At 40.9% G+C, this 18,053-nt stretch overlaps 1 protein-coding gene across 1 annotated transcript in view; it reads left to right on the forward strand.

The window, feature by feature from the left end:
• Positions 1 to 2,563: 2,563 nt before the first annotated feature.
• ZNRF3 (zinc and ring finger 3) overlaps positions 2,564 to 18,053 on the forward strand; it is a 35,981-nt gene continuing 20,491 nt past the window's right edge. Inside the window, exon 1 of the mRNA XM_059827766.1 lies at positions 2,564 to 2,695. Within this exon, the coding sequence (XP_059683749.1) occupies positions 2,570 to 2,695 (126 nt within the window). The 5' untranslated portion in view covers positions 2,564 to 2,569. The remainder of the gene's footprint in view (positions 2,696 to 18,053) is intronic.

Consider the following 18,053-nt stretch of genomic DNA (forward strand, 5'->3'; position numbering starts at 1 on the left):
TGTTGGCCAGTATTGCCATTGAGAAGGGAACAAAATCACCGATTTCTTTTTAAAGTTAAGGAAGCACAGGCTTGTAAAAGGAAGAGAAGAGGCTCTTTCAACTTCGGATTTATCCTGATTTCTCAGGGACGTAACTGCAGAATGTGCTTGGTGACTATGATCTAAAGGGCTATTCACACTTGGAAGCTGTTACAGAATAACAGTGTTCTGGAGGAAAGTGGCTGCGGAAAGAATTTTCTGTTCTCTTGGCCTTCTTCCAAGATGTTTTCTGGACTAAAGTGGGTAGAGACAGTATTTTTAATATGGGGAAAAAAGACCAAGACTTCTCATCTCGTGACAGTGTACAGAAAGATCCTGAGCTGTTCATGTGGTGGTTTGTAACACTATAATGCCTTATCCTGGTAGGCAGAAAAAAAAGGACAGAAGGGTGGAAGTTTTCTTTTAATCATCAGGACTTTTTTGAGGTGATAGAGTTACAAAGTAAAATGTTCCTCCCCTGTTGCTTTACTGTTTGTCCGCTCTGTAACACTAACCCACTTAAAATTTGTGTGGCTCTTTTTGAAGTTATTTTAAACCCTCAGCAATGTATGCAGATTTTGTAACCTTGGATAAAAGCACCTGACTCGTGGTTTCAGTTTTGCCCTTTTAGGCACGTGGAAAGTGCCCCAGCACATTTCAAGGATTTTGAACTAGGAACTTCTTAGATAGGGGTTATGGTTTCAGAGCTCAATTGATACAGTGTACATTGAGGGAATTACATCAAGGGAATGACCCTCTGTTTCTTTAGATACTTAGTATAGATTAAAGCTTTGTGTTTACTTAAAGGATCCCATGCACTCGTTTTGGGGTTAATTCTGTTGGAATATATGCCCTGGCAATTTTGGAGAGAGCACTCTCTGCCTGCCTCCCTTCCCTGTTTTTATGTCTGTGCTGAATAGTTTATCCATCAGATGCTGAGTTTAACGAGTGGTTCATCTTCCAGTGATAGTACTTGTCCCAAGCTTTTAGACAAAGTGAGTTGACCTTCTCATCCATGTGAGACTGTGGACAGCTCAGTAGTGTACAATAGTAACTCATAACAAAAAAAAGAGGAAGGATGAATTAAGAGTTGGGCAGAGGATTCTACTCTGTGTAGTATTGCGGTGGCCTGTTTTTTTTCAAAATACAGGTGGATTGGTGATGAATCCTGAAAAATAATGAGTGGTAGGAAAACCTCTGTATTGTGTCAGATCACCATCATGTTTCCCATATTTTACAGTAATCACTCAAGTTATTCAGAAAGTCAGGGCCCCACAAGATAATATAAACAGCTCTCCTTGTAGTGAATCACTTGCAAAATGAAAGTCAAGGCACAAGACATGGGAGAAAAGGACAAAACGACAAGCTGGTGATGCAGAAGCAGTGGCAGGATTAGTGACCATTACACAGTGCTACTTTGCATGGATTAGTGAGAGATATATATATGTAAATTACTGAGCAGTATAATCTTCTCCTATTATAATCAGCTACCAGAAAACAAAATTGTCATAGTGTTGATACCAGTTTGTGGTTTTCTTCAACTAGTTTGGCAGAGGTGAGATTTAAGGAAAGGCATGAAGCTGGATAAAGTACAGGCTTTTTTTTGCAAAGAACTTTTTCTACATGTATGTTAAAGCCTGGGCAACTCGTAGGCAAGGGTCTGTGAAAAATCTGAGATTTTAGTTGAGGAAAAAACAGAACAAGGAGAACATAGTAAATAGTGTAAGAAGTTAAATGTTTCACACCCTAGTTTCTACACAAAGATACTATCCTAAGGAAGGACAGCAAACTTGGAAAAGACAAAGTTAAAAAAATCGATGCATAGGAAGCTCCTTGCCACAATAAAATTAGAGTAACTACATAGTGTTGGAAGGAGGAGGAAGGGATTGAATATCTGAAATTAAAGCAAATATGTATTGTTGCCTTGTGTAAGAAACACAAATATCTAAAAGGAGACTGAAGTTTCTCACTTCATGATACCTCCGCCTCATTTGGGTTCAAGAAAAAACTAGAGACTGTTCCACAGTAGTTAGGAAGTTTCTTGTACCTTACTTTGAACTATATGACAGGCATGGTCCAAAGGATGACAGACAGTTAATGTTGTGCAAATATTAAAAAAAAGTGATAATGCCTCTTGAACATTGGTTGTGGATCTTACGACATGCAAAGCATTTATGAGTGGCTCCGCAAAACAGTTGGTATCATTTTTGTCAGTTTGCAAGGAAAGGTGGTTTGCAATACAAAGTGGAGCTTTGTATTTAAATATTTTATATCTGAGAAAAGGACTTACAATCACATGTAAGTGTGAGCCTTAAGTGATTTTTCGTAAGTAAGATAACAGTGAGCTCACATAACTTTCCAAGATTTTGTACTCATAGCATGCTTCAGAAATGTACTGAATTCTTCATATACGCAGCCTTGTATTTCAGTTTTTCTGGTGTACCTTAATAAATAAAAGTGTATTTGTTATAAACTAAGGTATTCAAAAGCAATCGGTATGTTTTTTGAATTCTACTGATTGGCTAAAGGTTCCTCTCTGATTCTATTTCAGATGCATCCACTCGGACTGTGTAATAGCAATGATGAGGAAGACCTATATGAATACGGCTGGGTAGGAGTGGTGAAACTGGAACAGCCAGAGTTGGAGCCTAAACCATGCCTCACTGTCTTAGGAAAGGTAAGGGGGTAGTTTGGGGTAAACGCTGCATGTAACTGTTTCTTGGACGGGTAGGTTCCTTTCTGAGAAAAATCAGCAAGAAATAAAACAAGAGAAAACTCCCTTTATTCCATGAAATATTCCCGTTTTTCCTGTTTTCGCGTTAGATGCTTCAGGGAAAGATAATGGCATAATTCAGTTGATAGAGATGGTGATGCGGAGCCGAGTGCACACATTCCCTTTTTGAACTCTGTAGGAACCTAACAAAGACTTCTGCAAAAATGGCTGTTTAGCAGAAGCAGTATTGTAGTAGAAATAGGGTGAACTACAGGCCTGTCAGCCTGACCTCGGTGCTGGGGAAGATTATGGAGAGGTTCATCTTGAGGGCGCTCACAGGGCACGTGCGGGACAACCAAGGGATCAGGCTCAGCCATCACGGGTTCATGAAAGGCAGGTCCTGCTTGACCAACCTGATCTCCTTCTATGACTGGGTGACCCGCGCAGTGGATGAGGGAAAGGCTGTGTATGTATCTACCTGGACTTCAGTAAAGCCTTCGACACTGTCTCCCACAGTATTCTCCTGGAGAAACTGGCAGCTTGTGGCTTAGACAGGCGCACTCTTCACCCGGTAAAAAACTGGCTGGACAGCCGAGCCCAGAGAGTTGTGGGGAATGGAGCGAAATCCAGTTGGCAGCCGGTCACAAGCAGTGTTCCCCAGGGCTCAGTTTTGGGGCCGGTCTTGTTTAATATCTTTATCGATGATCTGGATGAGGGGATTGAGTGCTCCCTCAGCAAGTCTGCAGATGACACCAGATTGGGTGGGAGTGTTGATCTGCTGGAGGGTAGGAAGGCTCTGCAGAGGGATCTGGACAGGCTGGATCGATGGGCGGAGGCCAAGTGTATGAGGTTCAACAAGGCCAAGTGCTGGGTCCTGCACTTGGGTCACAACAACCCCATGCAACGCTACAGGCTTGGGGAAGAGTGGCTGGAAAGCTGCCCGGCAGAAAAGGACCTGGGGGTGTTGGTCGACAGCTGGCTGAATATGAGCCAGCAGTGTGCCCAGGTGGCCAAGAAGGCCAACGGCATCCTGGCTTGTATCAGAAATAGTGTGGCCAGCAGCACTAGGGAAGTGATCGTCCCCCTGGACTCAGCACTCGTGAGGCCGCACCTCAAATCCTGTGTTCAGTTTTGGGCCCCTCACTACAAGAAGGACATTGAGGTGCTGGAGTGTGTCCAGAGAAGGGCAACGAAGCTGGTGAGGGGTCTGGAGCACAAGTCTTATGAGGAACGGCTGAGGGAACCGGGCTTGTTCAGCCTGGAGAGGAGGAGGCTGAGGGGAGGCCTTATCGCTCTCTACAGAAACCTGAAAGGGGGTTGGGGTGAGGTGGGTGTCCATCTCTTCTCCCAAATAACTATCGATAGAACAAGAGGAAATGGCCTCAAGTTGCACCAGGGGAGGTTCAGGCTGGATATTAGGAAGAAATTGTTTACGGAGAGAGCGGTGAAGTATTGGAACAGGCTGCCCAGGGAGGTGGTGGAGTCACCATCACTGGAGGTGTTCAAGGAACGTGTGGACGTGGCACTTTGGGACATGGTTTAGTGGGCGTGGTGGTGTTGGGTTGATGGTTGGACTTGATGATCTTACAGGTCTTTTCCAACCTTAATGATTCTGTGATTCTGTGATTCTTTGTGATGCTAACTCAATCAAAGGAAGCTTCTTATCAAAAGCAGTCAAAATGAAAGCTTTTTATTGGTTTTCCTTAGGTACAATTTTCTCAGAAGACATATATTAATTTCCTTTTCTGGGGGAAGAGGATTCTTCAACCCTAGAAGAGATTTCTTTGCTTTAATTGCAGGATAGATATCTCTAATAACAAGTGAGTCTTATTGTATTGGTCAAAGAAATAAAAGTCTTCATCTTGCTGGAATCTCCCTGTGGAATACGGTCTCTGGAATCTAAATTCCTTGCAAAACATTTCCCTTTGTTTTATGGGGTGAAGTCAGTAAGATATGATTACTCCTGCCAGATATGTTAAAAAGGAAAGCAGAAAGCTGTCAGTTTTTTGTTGTCAGCTTAGAATTTTTGAGAATTGAGGTTATTATATGTTGACATTTGAAGTCTAGAGTAGTTGGAAGTGTGTGAAAGAGCATAGGCCACAAGTTCTACCAGTAACTGAGAAGCTGAAAATGCGTAAAATCTCTGGGGTCCATCCTAAAATCCAGCTGGCTCAAGTTGCTGAGACTTTGGTACGATAGTGTTGGTCACTTCAGGTGAGCAGTGAAAACGTAGTATATCAGGGGAAAAAAAAATCCTAGGTTGATATTTTGTAGGTATATTCGGTATGTTCTAAAACCCCCACATTTCAAAGGAAGTGGGAAACCATCTCCTTGTCTAAAATTTGCTGCAGGTTTAGCTTGTGGTACATGGTGAGAAACATCTTTCTAAGAAGTGACTGCGCTTTCTATTGAATTTCAGCATAAGGCAACCTTTTTTTCTTACTTGGAATACTGTTTTTGTTTCAGCTTTTTGTTTTCAGAAATTCCAGATGATGCTTCTTTGCTCTTAGGAGGATACAATCTGAGAATAAGGTCTCACGAGGATGGGAATTAGAGAAGATTGGTTAGTGAAAGATGCATAGTAATCCATAAGTAAACTCCAGGAGCAAGTTGAGCCTTGGGGAAAGCCATTTAAGGAAGGAATCTGTTCAGTCCCTTCTGTCAGGCTCTTGAAAAGCATGTGAGGAAGTATGTGTGTGAAACGGATGAACAAAGTGGAAACCATAGATATCCTGCACAAACAATGTTATAAATATTTTCTGACATAGTGACATTGCTGGCCTGACCCACAGCTATGTACCCAAAACCTGCTATGTCCTCTATACTCCCCGTGTCCCCGAAGCCACGTCAATCTCTGGAATGAGTACACCTCAGTATCTGCTGATCCTAGCTTCCTGAAGGTTGGCCTGCTGAACATCAGGTCCTGGCTTTGCTTCAGGAGCTCTGTAGCATCTATTTTGATGCATAATGATGGTGATGTGACTCCTGCATCCTGCATAGGGTGTGTCCAGAGAGTTTGGGCACCATGTTTCCTGTGTGTCAGTTTATGTGCAGTTATTTTAACAGGTGAAAAAAGACTGGCCAAGGTTCTAGGCAATACTTGCTTCTCAGTAACTGTAACGCAGCTCCTTGTTCTATATTTGCATGTTGCCATTTATCCTTCTCTTCCTGAAATAGTTGTTCCTTATTTCACGCTTGCTGCTGTAGTTTCTCCTCTCCATCTTTTCTCTGCAACCCTTCTGCTCAGTCCTCTGTATGCTCAAGTTATGTCCTGATTTAGAAGGACTTCTCAGCCATGAGCTTCTTGCAGGTCTGTCGATTAAGTCAGTCTGGTTATCTTACCAATGGGAACAAATTGCATTGCAATTGTCTGGGTCTCTGAGAAGTTCAGTTTCCTTACAATTTGGTGCAAATGGCTACATGAGTATTCAGTTTGGCTTGTAAACTGTTTTGCCTGGGTAAGTATCATGGGTGTTGGTCTCTTCTCCCAAGTGACAAGTGATAGGACAAGAGGAGGTGGCCTCAAGTTGCGCCGGGGGAGGTTCAGGCTGGATATTAGGAAAAAATTCTTTTCTGAGAGAGCGGTGAAGCATTGGAACAGGCTGCCCAGGGAGGTGGTGGAGTCACCATCCCTGGAGGTGTTCAAGGGACGTGTGGACGTGGCACTTTGGGACATGGTTTAGTGGGTGTGGTGGTGTTGGGTTGATGGTTGGACTTGATGATCTTATAGATATCTTCCAACCTTGATGATTCTGTGACTCTGTATCAAACCTGCTGCATGTGTATATGTGTCCTCTTTTGGGTTTTTTTAGGATTTGGCAGCTGTTTGACTTAAAAGAAAACATGAATGGGAAAGAGAAAGGGAAAGGGAGGGGGAGAGGGAGAGGAGAAGAGGACGAGGGAGGGGAGGGAGGGAAGGAGGGGTGGGGAGGGGAGAGGAAAAATGGAATGAAAAGAAAAAAAAGGCAAGGAAAGGAAAGGAGAGGGGAAAGGAAAGGAGAGGGGAAAGGAAAGGAGAGGGGAAAGGAAAGGAGAGGGGAAAGGAAAGGAGAGGGGAAAGGAAAGGAGAGGGGAAAGGAAAAGAGAAAGGAAAGGAAAAGAGAAAGGAAAGGAAAAAGGAAAAAGAAATGGGGGAGGGGTGGCCTTGAACAGGGAAGGGAAATGGAACTTCTTCCATTTAGAAAAGGAGGAAGAAATCAAGGAGTGCATGCCTACTGTTTGTTCCTCATTTAGTTTGATTTATCCTGCCCCCACGGTAGCTTGTCCTGCAGTATTTGAGCCTCCAGATGAATACTGTGTTTGCCTTGCTTTTCCAAAATTCTGTAAAGTAGACCTGCCCAGCTGCAACATCTATTGCAGAGATAATGTAGATGTTACAAGATGCAGGGCTGATGCAACATTTCAGAAACATACTGGCCTCTTGGCTACATGAAGTGTTGCATTTCAGCTTTGCTGGTGTTGCTGCTATCCAGACATTATGCAAGTGAGATAAATGGCAAAGCAACCCCTTGTTACACACGCATCTGCATGAATGACTCAGGTGGGTAACAGTAAGACTTCACTGAATGCAAATATTATTACCTTCTTAAAAGATGTAGTAGAGTGCATAAAATTGAGTATATAGGGCATTTGAAATTCTAGACCACAGGAATTCTGCTTTGTCTAGTGAAGTCTGACTGTGTGATCAATTATACCTCCTGCTGGAAGCCGATGTATCTCCCCTTTTCAGTTCCCATTTATTTCCTAATGCTGGAATTGCCATTGGGATCTTCTAGTATCTATTCTTAGATCTTAATTTCATTAGAAGCCATTCTGTGAAATGAAAGCCAAATCTTGTATGTTGTGAAAGTGATGTGTTTGGATCAATTTCACCTATTGATTTGATAGTAGGAATAAAGTTGGTGCCAGGAAGGTGAGAGAAGTTAAGGACTTGATCTCTTTTAAAACTGTCGTGGGCATAATTGAAAGTCTGCCTCAACAATTCAGGGCAAAATACAAGACTCTGCCAGGGCAGTTATCTGTCTATGCACTTCCTTTTCCAGCTTATGGCACATGTGGGCAATTCTGTTTCATTTGGACAATTTTCACTGAGAAAGCTGGTTTGGATATCCTCATCTTTGCTATGAACTAAGAGGATACACATGGAGACTTATCCTGGCTCAGCTGACACTTACTTTGTCCATCTTCCTTATGTACATAAGGAATGGATAACCTTGTCAGCTTAAGCCTATCATAAATGAATGTGTTTAAAAGCTCAGACTAACTCAAACCATAAAAAAATTTGTAACTCCTGTTTTAAGGGAGCCATTTTAAATTCGTTTCACTAGAACTGGTGAACATTTGTGTTGAGTAATAGAGTAGTAGAAGCAAAAAGGTTATTGCTTGTGTCTGTGTGGTGGAATGCATGCATATATGAAGGAATAAATTAGGAATTTTTGTTTAATAGTAAAGGAAAAGAAAGAAAATAGAGATGATATTATGGAAAGTTTGGAATATTGTGAAGTAGAATGAGAGACTACTTAAAAGCTGTTTGTAGAGCTAAATTCCATGACACACAAATCTGGTACAAAGATGTATGGTTTTATTCTTATTGTTGTTTTTAGTTATTGTGGTCTTTTTTGATTTGGGGTGTTTTGGTTTTTGGGGTTTTTTGTTTTGGTTTGGTTTGTTTTGGGTTTTTTGTTTTGTTTTTAGTAAAACCCTGGTCTGTGTTTTCAGAAGCTTCACTCCACTTGTTTTTCCATGTGCTAAATGGGATTGGTAGCTGTACAGAATTTAATGTGTCCGTTTCCATATAGATTTTTTAGTTGCTCATCCTTCTTGGTCAGATTTATATGGTGTAATGGAAATGAAAGAGTTTAAAAAAATCTATCTTCTGTTAGAGTGCCCGTGAAAACTGGACCCTGATTGGGAAAGGGGTGTGTGTGGCAGCTGTGATTTAACATTGCCTTTGATCACACTGCAGCCCTGTTTGAGGCAATGCTGCATGGAGGCAAAGCAAAGGCCTGGGTTTTACTGATCTCATGAGCTCCTGAATAGGGCTAGAAGGGGAACGACAGAGGAAGAAGAAAGCTTTGGAAATGAAAAAGAAACCCCGTGAACCCGACCAGCATTATTGGCTGGATTTGCCTACCAGGGAGCCGCTCAGTTTCTGCCAGGCTAATTCTGCTCCAACTTCTCTCCCCCACTCCCCCGGCCCCACCTCCCCCTCTCTCTTCCCTTCTTTCAGACGTTTTTGAGGCATGGCTGTAGTAACTTGGTTCTCAGGCTGGGAACCCACTGAGCTGTTGCCATGGTCACTGGGAAGCTCTTCGTGCCATGTGCTTCAAAGGGAACCTTTCCCCTCCTGGAATTCCTGCCTTCTCTGCACACAGCACAATGAGACTCCTTCTCCTTTGCCTGCCAGCGCACGTGCTCCAGCAGTGTAACTTTGCTCTGGAGGAAGGGAAAAGCAGTGTTGCCTACAATACCTGTTGCATGCCTGTATCCACTCACTGTATTGTGATGGCAGTACCTGCATGTGTCCTGCACATTCCAATATGCAGAGCCCCCTCCCCGTTCTTCCCCTGCCCCAGTCATTTTTGAAGCAAATGACATCTGTCAGGACAGTGAAATACAACCCAGTAATGCCCTTTTTTTTTATTTCAGTACAGGGTAGAAAGTGAGAAAATGCTGAAAATTTGCTTAAAAGCAGCACTTCTTCCCTTTCTGCAGCCTTGGAAGTCCACTGGGAAGGATTTTGTTCTTGTTTCTCTTCCAGGGACTGCTGAAGGGACTCCTCTTCTGTATTAATAGGATGTGTGCATTTGAGGATGTGCATCTGAGTAGAACCTAACAAAGAGAGGATGTCCCTGCTACTACAGCTTCCTGTTTTCTTCAGATCAAAGGAATCTCTAATATGAGGAAATTCCTAACAGTTCTTCCAGTATCCATTCACTTCTTTTCTCTCTTCTTTTAAGAGTTTATTTACAAAAACACTTACACAAATACTAAGTAGAAGAATCTCTTGTTTTGCCACATCATCATTATGATTATACTACTTAGGTTGGGGCCAAAATCATCGTAACTTGAGTCTGCATTAAACAGTCTAACTGTGATTCCTAACTTTTTGTCTAACAATTTAGTTTAAATGTAAAGATTCTTACAAGGTAGTCAAATGAGAAATCATGGGGCTCTGTTGGTAGTTTAGTTCCTGAATAAAGAGTGATCTGTTCTAAAACTTGCGGAACAAGAGGGCTTGTGGGGAGTCAATTTTAATCATTTTCTTTCGGAGTTACTGGAAGTTATAGAAAAAGAAAGGCAAATTAAACAAAATCAACTTACACCTTTATATTAGCACCCTAAATTAAGCATACAGTTGTATGTACAAATTAGGATTGCAGTGACTATATAAGCATATCTTTTTTTTTCTATATAACATTAATAGTTTTATATACAGTTTGGATAATTTCCTATAGAAATTGATTCAGTTCAGTTGTAGAAATGCATATGGAATTTAGGCAAATGCTCTTCCATGCTAAACTTTTTCAGGAATTAGGACTGAGCTATGCCGTAGATTAAGATCCAAAATTAATGAGAGACATGTCTAAAACCATTGATGAATGCTTCCAAAACTTTGCTTGTTCAGGTACTTTCAACTGGTATTGACAGCTGCGGTAACCCACCCTATGATGGGTCCTGTGCCACATGCAGTAGAAGATACTGTCACTTTAGGAAAACTTCTTACATCCATTGAAGTAGTTGACATTCCACTTGTGGTATTTATTCCACAGTTTGGGGATCTTTGCCACCTTCTGTTTGTCAGTCCATGTTTCTTCTTTGTAAACAGCATCTAAAAAGCATTTAGAATTAATTTTGAGGCGGCAGTCTCAAAATTTACAGCAAAATTTAATTGGTCTGGCTGAACAGTAATAGTATGGGTGACTTTTAAGCTGGTTGATTGGTTGGTTTGTTTGTTTGTTTCACTGTGTGGCTACATGAAGGTTTGTGTTGGCAGAGTAGTGTCCAGGGGAGGTAGGAACAAGTAAGAGAAGGAGGGTAAAGGGACTAGTCTTTCTGATGGCAGTGCTGGCCTAAATGCATGTCAAACTACAGATTGATAAAAGTTGTTCAGCAGTAGAAACTTGTTTTTTTTGAACTCTCAAACATTCTGTGTTAAGAAGGAAGTTGTTATGAAGCAGAAGAGAAGTTTCTTGAATGGGACTAGACTCCTTTGGCTGTGGACTAGTCGATAGATTTACACTGCACATGCCAAACATGCCAAAACTCTGATCAAAACTCAAACTACGTTGTTTATCGATCCCATTGTTTTGTAATGAAAAAAGAGTATGCATTTTGAGGGGGAAAAATAGCATCCTGGCTAGTGTTAAAGACTCTGAGCTTCTGAATCAGTCACGTTCTTTAAGAGTCTCCATTAACTTTGCATTTAAATTTTTCATTTCCGTGGTCTGTTGTCTTAGCACTGCCTAAAGTTAGAGTTAACTGTGAAAAGACGTAGTATATGTAATTGTAATCCCTACCATGCATGTGGTTTTCTTACTGTATTTGTTCTAAAGAATATATTGAGAAACAGAGAGAGAGGATTACCATTTTCCTGAACCACCAAAGAAGAAAATAAGTGCTGTAATGTTGTACTGATTGTTTCTTGTTATTCCCCACTTCATTATTATTTACAATGTCCAGGACACCCGAAATGTTAACATCCATTTTAAACAACCATAGAACATCTTTTAAAAATTATATTTGAAGTGATACTGTTACTTGTGCAAGTATTTTTGGTGTCATTTATCTTTTGACATTCTTGTTTCTTACTTCCCCAGTGCTAGCAGTGTGATCAGACCTCTTCTACAGCATGTAGACGTGATGATTTCTGGACTTCTAACAAAATTGCATAGATGAGATCAGAAGAGGGGATAATATATGGTTTTTCAGGAAGAAGTTGGATTTTCATAATGACAGACAGAAATAGTCCCCATAATCTTCCTGACAGGGACAAGTGTGTATTTGGGGGGGGGGGGGGGGGGGCGGGCCCGGTGTGGAGCAGGAAATCACATGAAGCGAAATGCTTTTGCCAAAAGCTCACTGTATTTCTGCTTCCCATCTCCTTGCCCCCGCAGACCATACTCTAAAAACAAGCCTATTTTAACAGATTAGGAAAAGGATTTGAATGGGAAAGAAAAAGGAAGAAATGTTGCATGTAAGAGTGTTTGGCTGCAGAGAACATGGGGACACGGCATGAAGTTTTATCGCTATAGTTGAAGTCTTGAGTTCGTATGTACCTTTCTCATGTCTTTCCTCTTTAAATCCTCTCATTCCATGACTACTTTCCACCTTAATTTCAGCAGTCCCTTTGAGGAGAGAAGGAAAAGGTTGAGCACAGGTAAGAGGACTGACAAGCAAACCAATTAAATTCTGGAGACAGAGGAAAGGTTTGTGTTGTGTATGGATCCTACGGTGAAAGATGTAAAAGGAAAGAAAAGAGCTGGATCAAAGCCAAAGAGGGGAGCGCTCAAAGGAGTGGACAAAAAAGGGCTGAATCAGGTTATGTAGTTCAGAAGAAGTAGATCTATCAGGTTTTAATTCATGGGTGGTGGTGGGCCCTTTCCATTGGCAACTAGTGCCAGCAATCTGTTATTGTATTATTTTACTAACTTCTTTTTTGTGTTCACTGCACAGTTATGAAAAGCAACAGCTATTCATGAAGAAAGGCTGTCTCTTACGTTTCTCCCTCTGGGCACTCCTTAGATTTGCTATTGTTGGATTATTTACTTTAAATAAATGTCCACTTTTAGAGTTGAGTCCTTAGCAGTCCCTGCCACCATCTTCACTCCTTTCCAACCAACTGTGGAACACAGCTGCTTCTCCCTTAAGCTAAAGAAGCAGCTGTTGTTGCACAACATGTGTTACTGGAGTCTTTGCTCAGTCAGAACTCCCAGTGACCTTAATGGAAGTCCAGGCTGAGTAAAGACTAAGGAACATTTTTTTAAGATATGCCCCACATATAAATAATAGTAATATATAAATGTTTTATGTCTCTTAAGTTTTTGGACCCTCGTGATTCCATGTGCCTTGTGAGCCTCTCAAAGATTGAGAGGTATTTTTATTTTACACGCAGAATCTACCTATTTCTCTAACAGGAGAAATGCACAATGGCAGACATGTTGGAAGAACTACAGAAATGGAGTTTGAAGCAGAAGAGTGAGTGGGCAAGTAAGTGCAGCTATGTTGGAGTATAGAAGTGAGCACAAAAGAAGGCTGGCAAGCAGAATCAGATAAATGGATCAGTAAGTGAAGAAAATAAGGAGCAGATATGGAGGCAGGGAATGGAATTATTTAGGACTTCACAGATGAGTGACACGCCTAATTTTGGTGCACTAAGAGACAGAAGGCTTTGCAAGAAATCGGAGAACTGGGGAATGTAACCAGAGCTGCATCAGAGGGACTCTGATATTCAGAGTAAAAGATAAGAAGATAGAATCAGCAGTGGCAAAAAACAGTGGATCATAACAAATTGCAGACATAAAGTGGGAATGTTTTGCATTGATTTTCATTTTCACGGGATTGAAAGGGAGGAAAGAGAAAATATAACACAAATTATGCTTCATATCCTACTCCTTTGAGATAATTTGCCAGAAGCTGTTTTTCTGCTCTAAACATTTTGTCTTCATGATGGCCAGGTGGATATTATCTATAGGTGCCTGTTTGGATGACGTGATGATTTAATGTTTGTACTAAGTTCAGGGAATCAACTCCAAATGAGTTAAGTGATCATACTGTGACTCAAAAGGAGTATGAAGTGGGCTTTTTGGTCAATGTAGGGAGCACTGACCAAGCCATTTGCAATTCTAGCAGGTTATTTCTTGAAGATTAGAGCTCGACATATTTGTGATATGAATTCTCTAGACAGATTAGGTATATGTTATCAACATTTGCATAGCTGTTGCCTTAGAATTGCTCAATACGGATAAGAAACTCACTAAAACTATTAAAAATATCAAAAGCATGTATGTATTCTAGTGCATTAATGTCTCAGTTGTTGGCCCATTGGCATTTTGTTCAATTGGCAAACCAGGAGAATACATCACAGACATTTAATTTTTCAAAATGCTCAAAGAACTTAGTCTGCTTTGGGTAGGAAAAAAGATGGACTTTAGCACCGAGGATCCAAATAGTGAGCTTTGCAGGGGGTGGAGGGGTGGGCATTTGTGAAGAGCACAGAATGCATAGACTCTTGAGTCCGTGAAGTGTATTGAAACTCCCAGAGGGTCCCTTCAGCTGGCTGTAAGGGACTAATGAGCCATCCTGGCTGTTTATGGGCTGTGGTTAACCTCTTGCAAGTTAGGATTTCCTGTCGCCAGCAATGAGCTGTGACCGCCAGCACCACAGTGTTAATGATGAGGTAGGGGCTGATGAATGGCTGGACTCCAGACAGCAGCCTTCACTGGCAAAGAACCAAGTGGCTAGAGGGGAAAAACATTGATGTCTACAAGAGAAATAATGCAAACTCCAGAACCTGTAATTCCCATGTTTAAAAAAAGAAAGGGAGAAAGAAACTGGGGACAAATTCAAACCAAGTGAAGCTTTTATCTCTGCATTCTGAATAGAAGATTGTTCTTCAGCAAAACTGGCTGCAAAAGCCAGGCCAGTTAAAACAATATGCAGGCTGCTTGCCTCCAAGTAACCAGAAATTGTTGGCTCAGAGTAGCCTGCTCTGAGGAGCCAACCTGCTGGGAGACGTTATCCAAGCAACGGCCTGAATGTAATTCCTCCTGCTGTGGAATGGCTCTTTGGCAAATGAAGACCCTAATTAGAGATGGAAGGGTTTCTATTTTGTTTTTCTTTAATCCTTACCCTGAGGCCTCTGCAATACAGCCATGTCTCTGCTTGTGTGCAGAGAAGTTTCCAGTTTCCCTTTGTAACAAAAATCCTCCACCTTTTTTATTCTTTTTTCCCCCTTCTTTTTCTTTTCTTTTCTTTTTTTTTATTTTAAAGAATCAACAAACTAACAACAAGGGCCCACCACAGTTTGGGACCTTGAAACTAATCTAATCCAAACCCAAGGATCGCTGTTGAAAGAAAGTCCATGTCATCTTATGTTAGCCAGCCCATGGAAAGTTGCTAGATAAACTGGAATACTGGCCCACTATGCATCTTTTTACTACTGAACTTACGACCCAAGCTGATTCTTCAAGTAGAGAGGGAGAGGGAAAGAGAGAAGGAGAGGGAGGATCTCACTGAATCAGTAGTATTCTACTGGATACCAAGGGAATTTTATACACCTTTGTTCATTCAGAAAGATTGAAATCCCTGACTTGGGGTTACATGCATATTCTGTAGTCTTGGATGCAGATGCTCATCCCTGACAGAGAGGACAGAACCTCCAGGGGAGTGCGCTGCAGCATTTTCACTCTAATACGTGTAGAAGTAAAAATACATTGACAGCTTAAAAATAGCTTGACAACTCACCTTGGTATATATGATGCCTGTCTGAACATACTCTCACAGACTGCATGCAGGCACTTAATAACCCTGCACCCTAAGAGCACTGCATTTTCTGTCACTATTGAGACTTGGATCTACTGCTTTATCACCTTAGATGATGATCGTGTTATCCCTAAAATGTCCTTGGTTTACAGTAGATATCAACCTATGGATGAATGCCAGCTAATTGAGGATGAGGTTAAGCAAGACAGATGACATCAAGCAGAAGACACTGTGAATTTTCATTCCTATCAGTTTCTTACATTTGAAAATAGGTATATACCCAAAATTGTCCCAAATCACTCCTAATTTTTCATGCTTAGTTGTGCTTGCTTTCATTTCTTCTCAGCACTTTTGGTCAGCTGTGGTCATATTCATATCTTGTCTTATGTTCCAGATAGAGGACAGCAGTATGATATTAATGAGCACAAACCTCTTCAGCCTTTCGAATAATTTTTGGTTAATTTAGATGTGTCAGTATATCTTGGATAGACTACTGTAAATGCCTCAGACCTGTTCTATACTCTTTACATAATTTCACACAGGCTGAATCTGTTTGAAATGTCTCCTCTTTCCTAAAATATTTAAATAGTTACCTAAAGCTGTGGGTTGGGAACCATGGCCCAAACCTCTTGTTTTTTTGAAAAGAACTTTCTGCAATAAGGTGAAGCTTGTTTCTCAGGAGGATTGAACTTCCCCATTGAATTGACTGAGATTGGATGGAATTCCTGCAGAACTTTGAAAGTTTTGCCATCTCCCATTCTAAATGCAAGACATAATTCTTAGAATTCTTTGTTTTCCCTTTTGACATATATACATACCAATTTATAATTTTAAGGTAGTTTTCTCTTAGAGCACGTGCCTCGTGTAGCTGAGATAGGAGGAACTTTGGTACATTCTAACTATTTACACAGCTTGGGTTCCATAGGGATGGCTTCTTACAGTGGTCTAGGTTAATAGTTCCTTTAATTTAAAACCCCTCCAACACTTTCCCATATCTCAATTTTTTAATGACTTCTCTCAGCATCACAGCATGCTTATATGTATGTTTACGTAATTATCGTAGGTCTAGTTTGCTGTTTCTAGTTCATCTACTTTCAGTACACCTTCAATGCAAAGATAAAGTTAAGAATTATTTGGGTTGGCTGTAGTGGTATTTCTTAGTATATGATTCTTTAGTACATAGTCTTCAAACTATACTCATCTTGTGACCATTATATTTTGGAGGTAACTGTGTATAGGAATTCTGTTGCCCTGAAGAGGCTTGAAGGGTTGTAAAGTGTAGCAGCATTTCTGTGTAACAGCATCAATTGTCATGAATGCATCCACCCACTTCTTGCTGAGTGTGCTAGGTTCTCTGTGAATATGTTATCTAGTTCAAGACCTCAGTCCCCTCCTGTGCTGTCTTCCAGTGCTCACTCTTCTCTCTGTGACTGTGCCTTCTCATAGCAACAAGACTGCTGATCTGCAGAACGGTTTGTGATCGCAGAGGACAAGTTTTTGGGAATGGAGTCCCACGACTCTGAAATGTGTCACAAGAGATTTGCAACCAGCAGGCTTCACTGTGTTCAGGATTAAATGAATGTCTTTTTCATCTTGTTTTTACTTGGTCTAGACTCAGAACTGATCACAGTGTTTCTCATTAACCCCAGAAAAGAGAGATACTCTTGGTTTTTTTCTTCCCTATTTTAACTACCTGAGAGCGTCTCAGTACCGAGTGGTATGGATCACACTGGTATATATTGTTGATGTGATTATGTACTGCATGAGGTGATATTTTTCTTAAACTAGAAGTACATAGTTTTTTAAGTTTTTAAATTTTTTTACAGAGAAGTACATTGGTTTTTAATTGATTATATTTTTAAATTTAAGAATATTGCTTTGCACTTTCTATTTCTATATTACTTAGTTGATAAAGCAACTGTTGTAATGCCATATAATGCAGTATTTATAGGGCATATGTATAAAACATAGCCCAAAGTGCCAGAGAAGTTGAGTTGAGTATTCCAGTCAGGAAGGGGTTTTATGCTGGTGTGATACTCAGGGATTTGACTATCTTGTTGTGATATTCTGCCTTTGCTTTCAGCCAGAAATCTGCAACTCCCTTTTTCATTATCTCAGAAAAGGTTTGAAATGGCATCCTGCTTATGCTTGGCTTAGCTTACTTTCTGGAATTACTGGGGAATTGTACATTAACAGGGCTGAGGCATCAGTTGGTTAATTTGTAACTTCTGCTGTTTGCAATGTAGGTGATGTCCTTTTCTCCTTCCTCCTCTGCCCTGCAGAATTGGCCTGTGGCCTGGCTTTCTAGCTCCAGTGGTGGTTCAAGGGGCAAGGTATTTTTGGTGATTGACTGAGCCTGATAGCAGTGTAGGAGAGAGATAGGGGATGCCTGTATTGTTCAGATGTTGTCTGTATTCTCTGTAGCTCTGAGAGAAATGGAGGTTTTGCAGCTTGACAATTGTAATGAAAAGGTGTATTTGACATAACGCTGTGCGGTTTGCACAAGATTCTCAACGGTAAGCAGAGTGCAGCAGACTGTTTCGCTGGAGTGTCTTTGCCTGTGGCTGATGTTCTGTGCTTTTGCAAGTAGAATTGTAAGTCTGCGCTAGAAATGGGTTTTATTCTGCTAATGAGATAACATTATATTTTCTTTTCCCCAACAGTAGCTGCTGCTAACTGAATATATTATGGATAGTCAAATGTCAATAGGAAACACACATCCTTGCTTACTTTAGCAGATAGTGTTCCAGATGTATTTTCAAAATCAGCTGAATAGTAATATCTGCTGTAGTTGACATTTTAGCAGCCAATATAGTGGTGTTCTTAAACATACTGACAG

This window comes from Gavia stellata, chromosome 21, assembly GCF_030936135.1.
Source record: "Gavia stellata isolate bGavSte3 chromosome 21, bGavSte3.hap2, whole genome shotgun sequence".
NCBI classification, from domain to species: domain Eukaryota; kingdom Metazoa; phylum Chordata; class Aves; order Gaviiformes; family Gaviidae; genus Gavia; species Gavia stellata.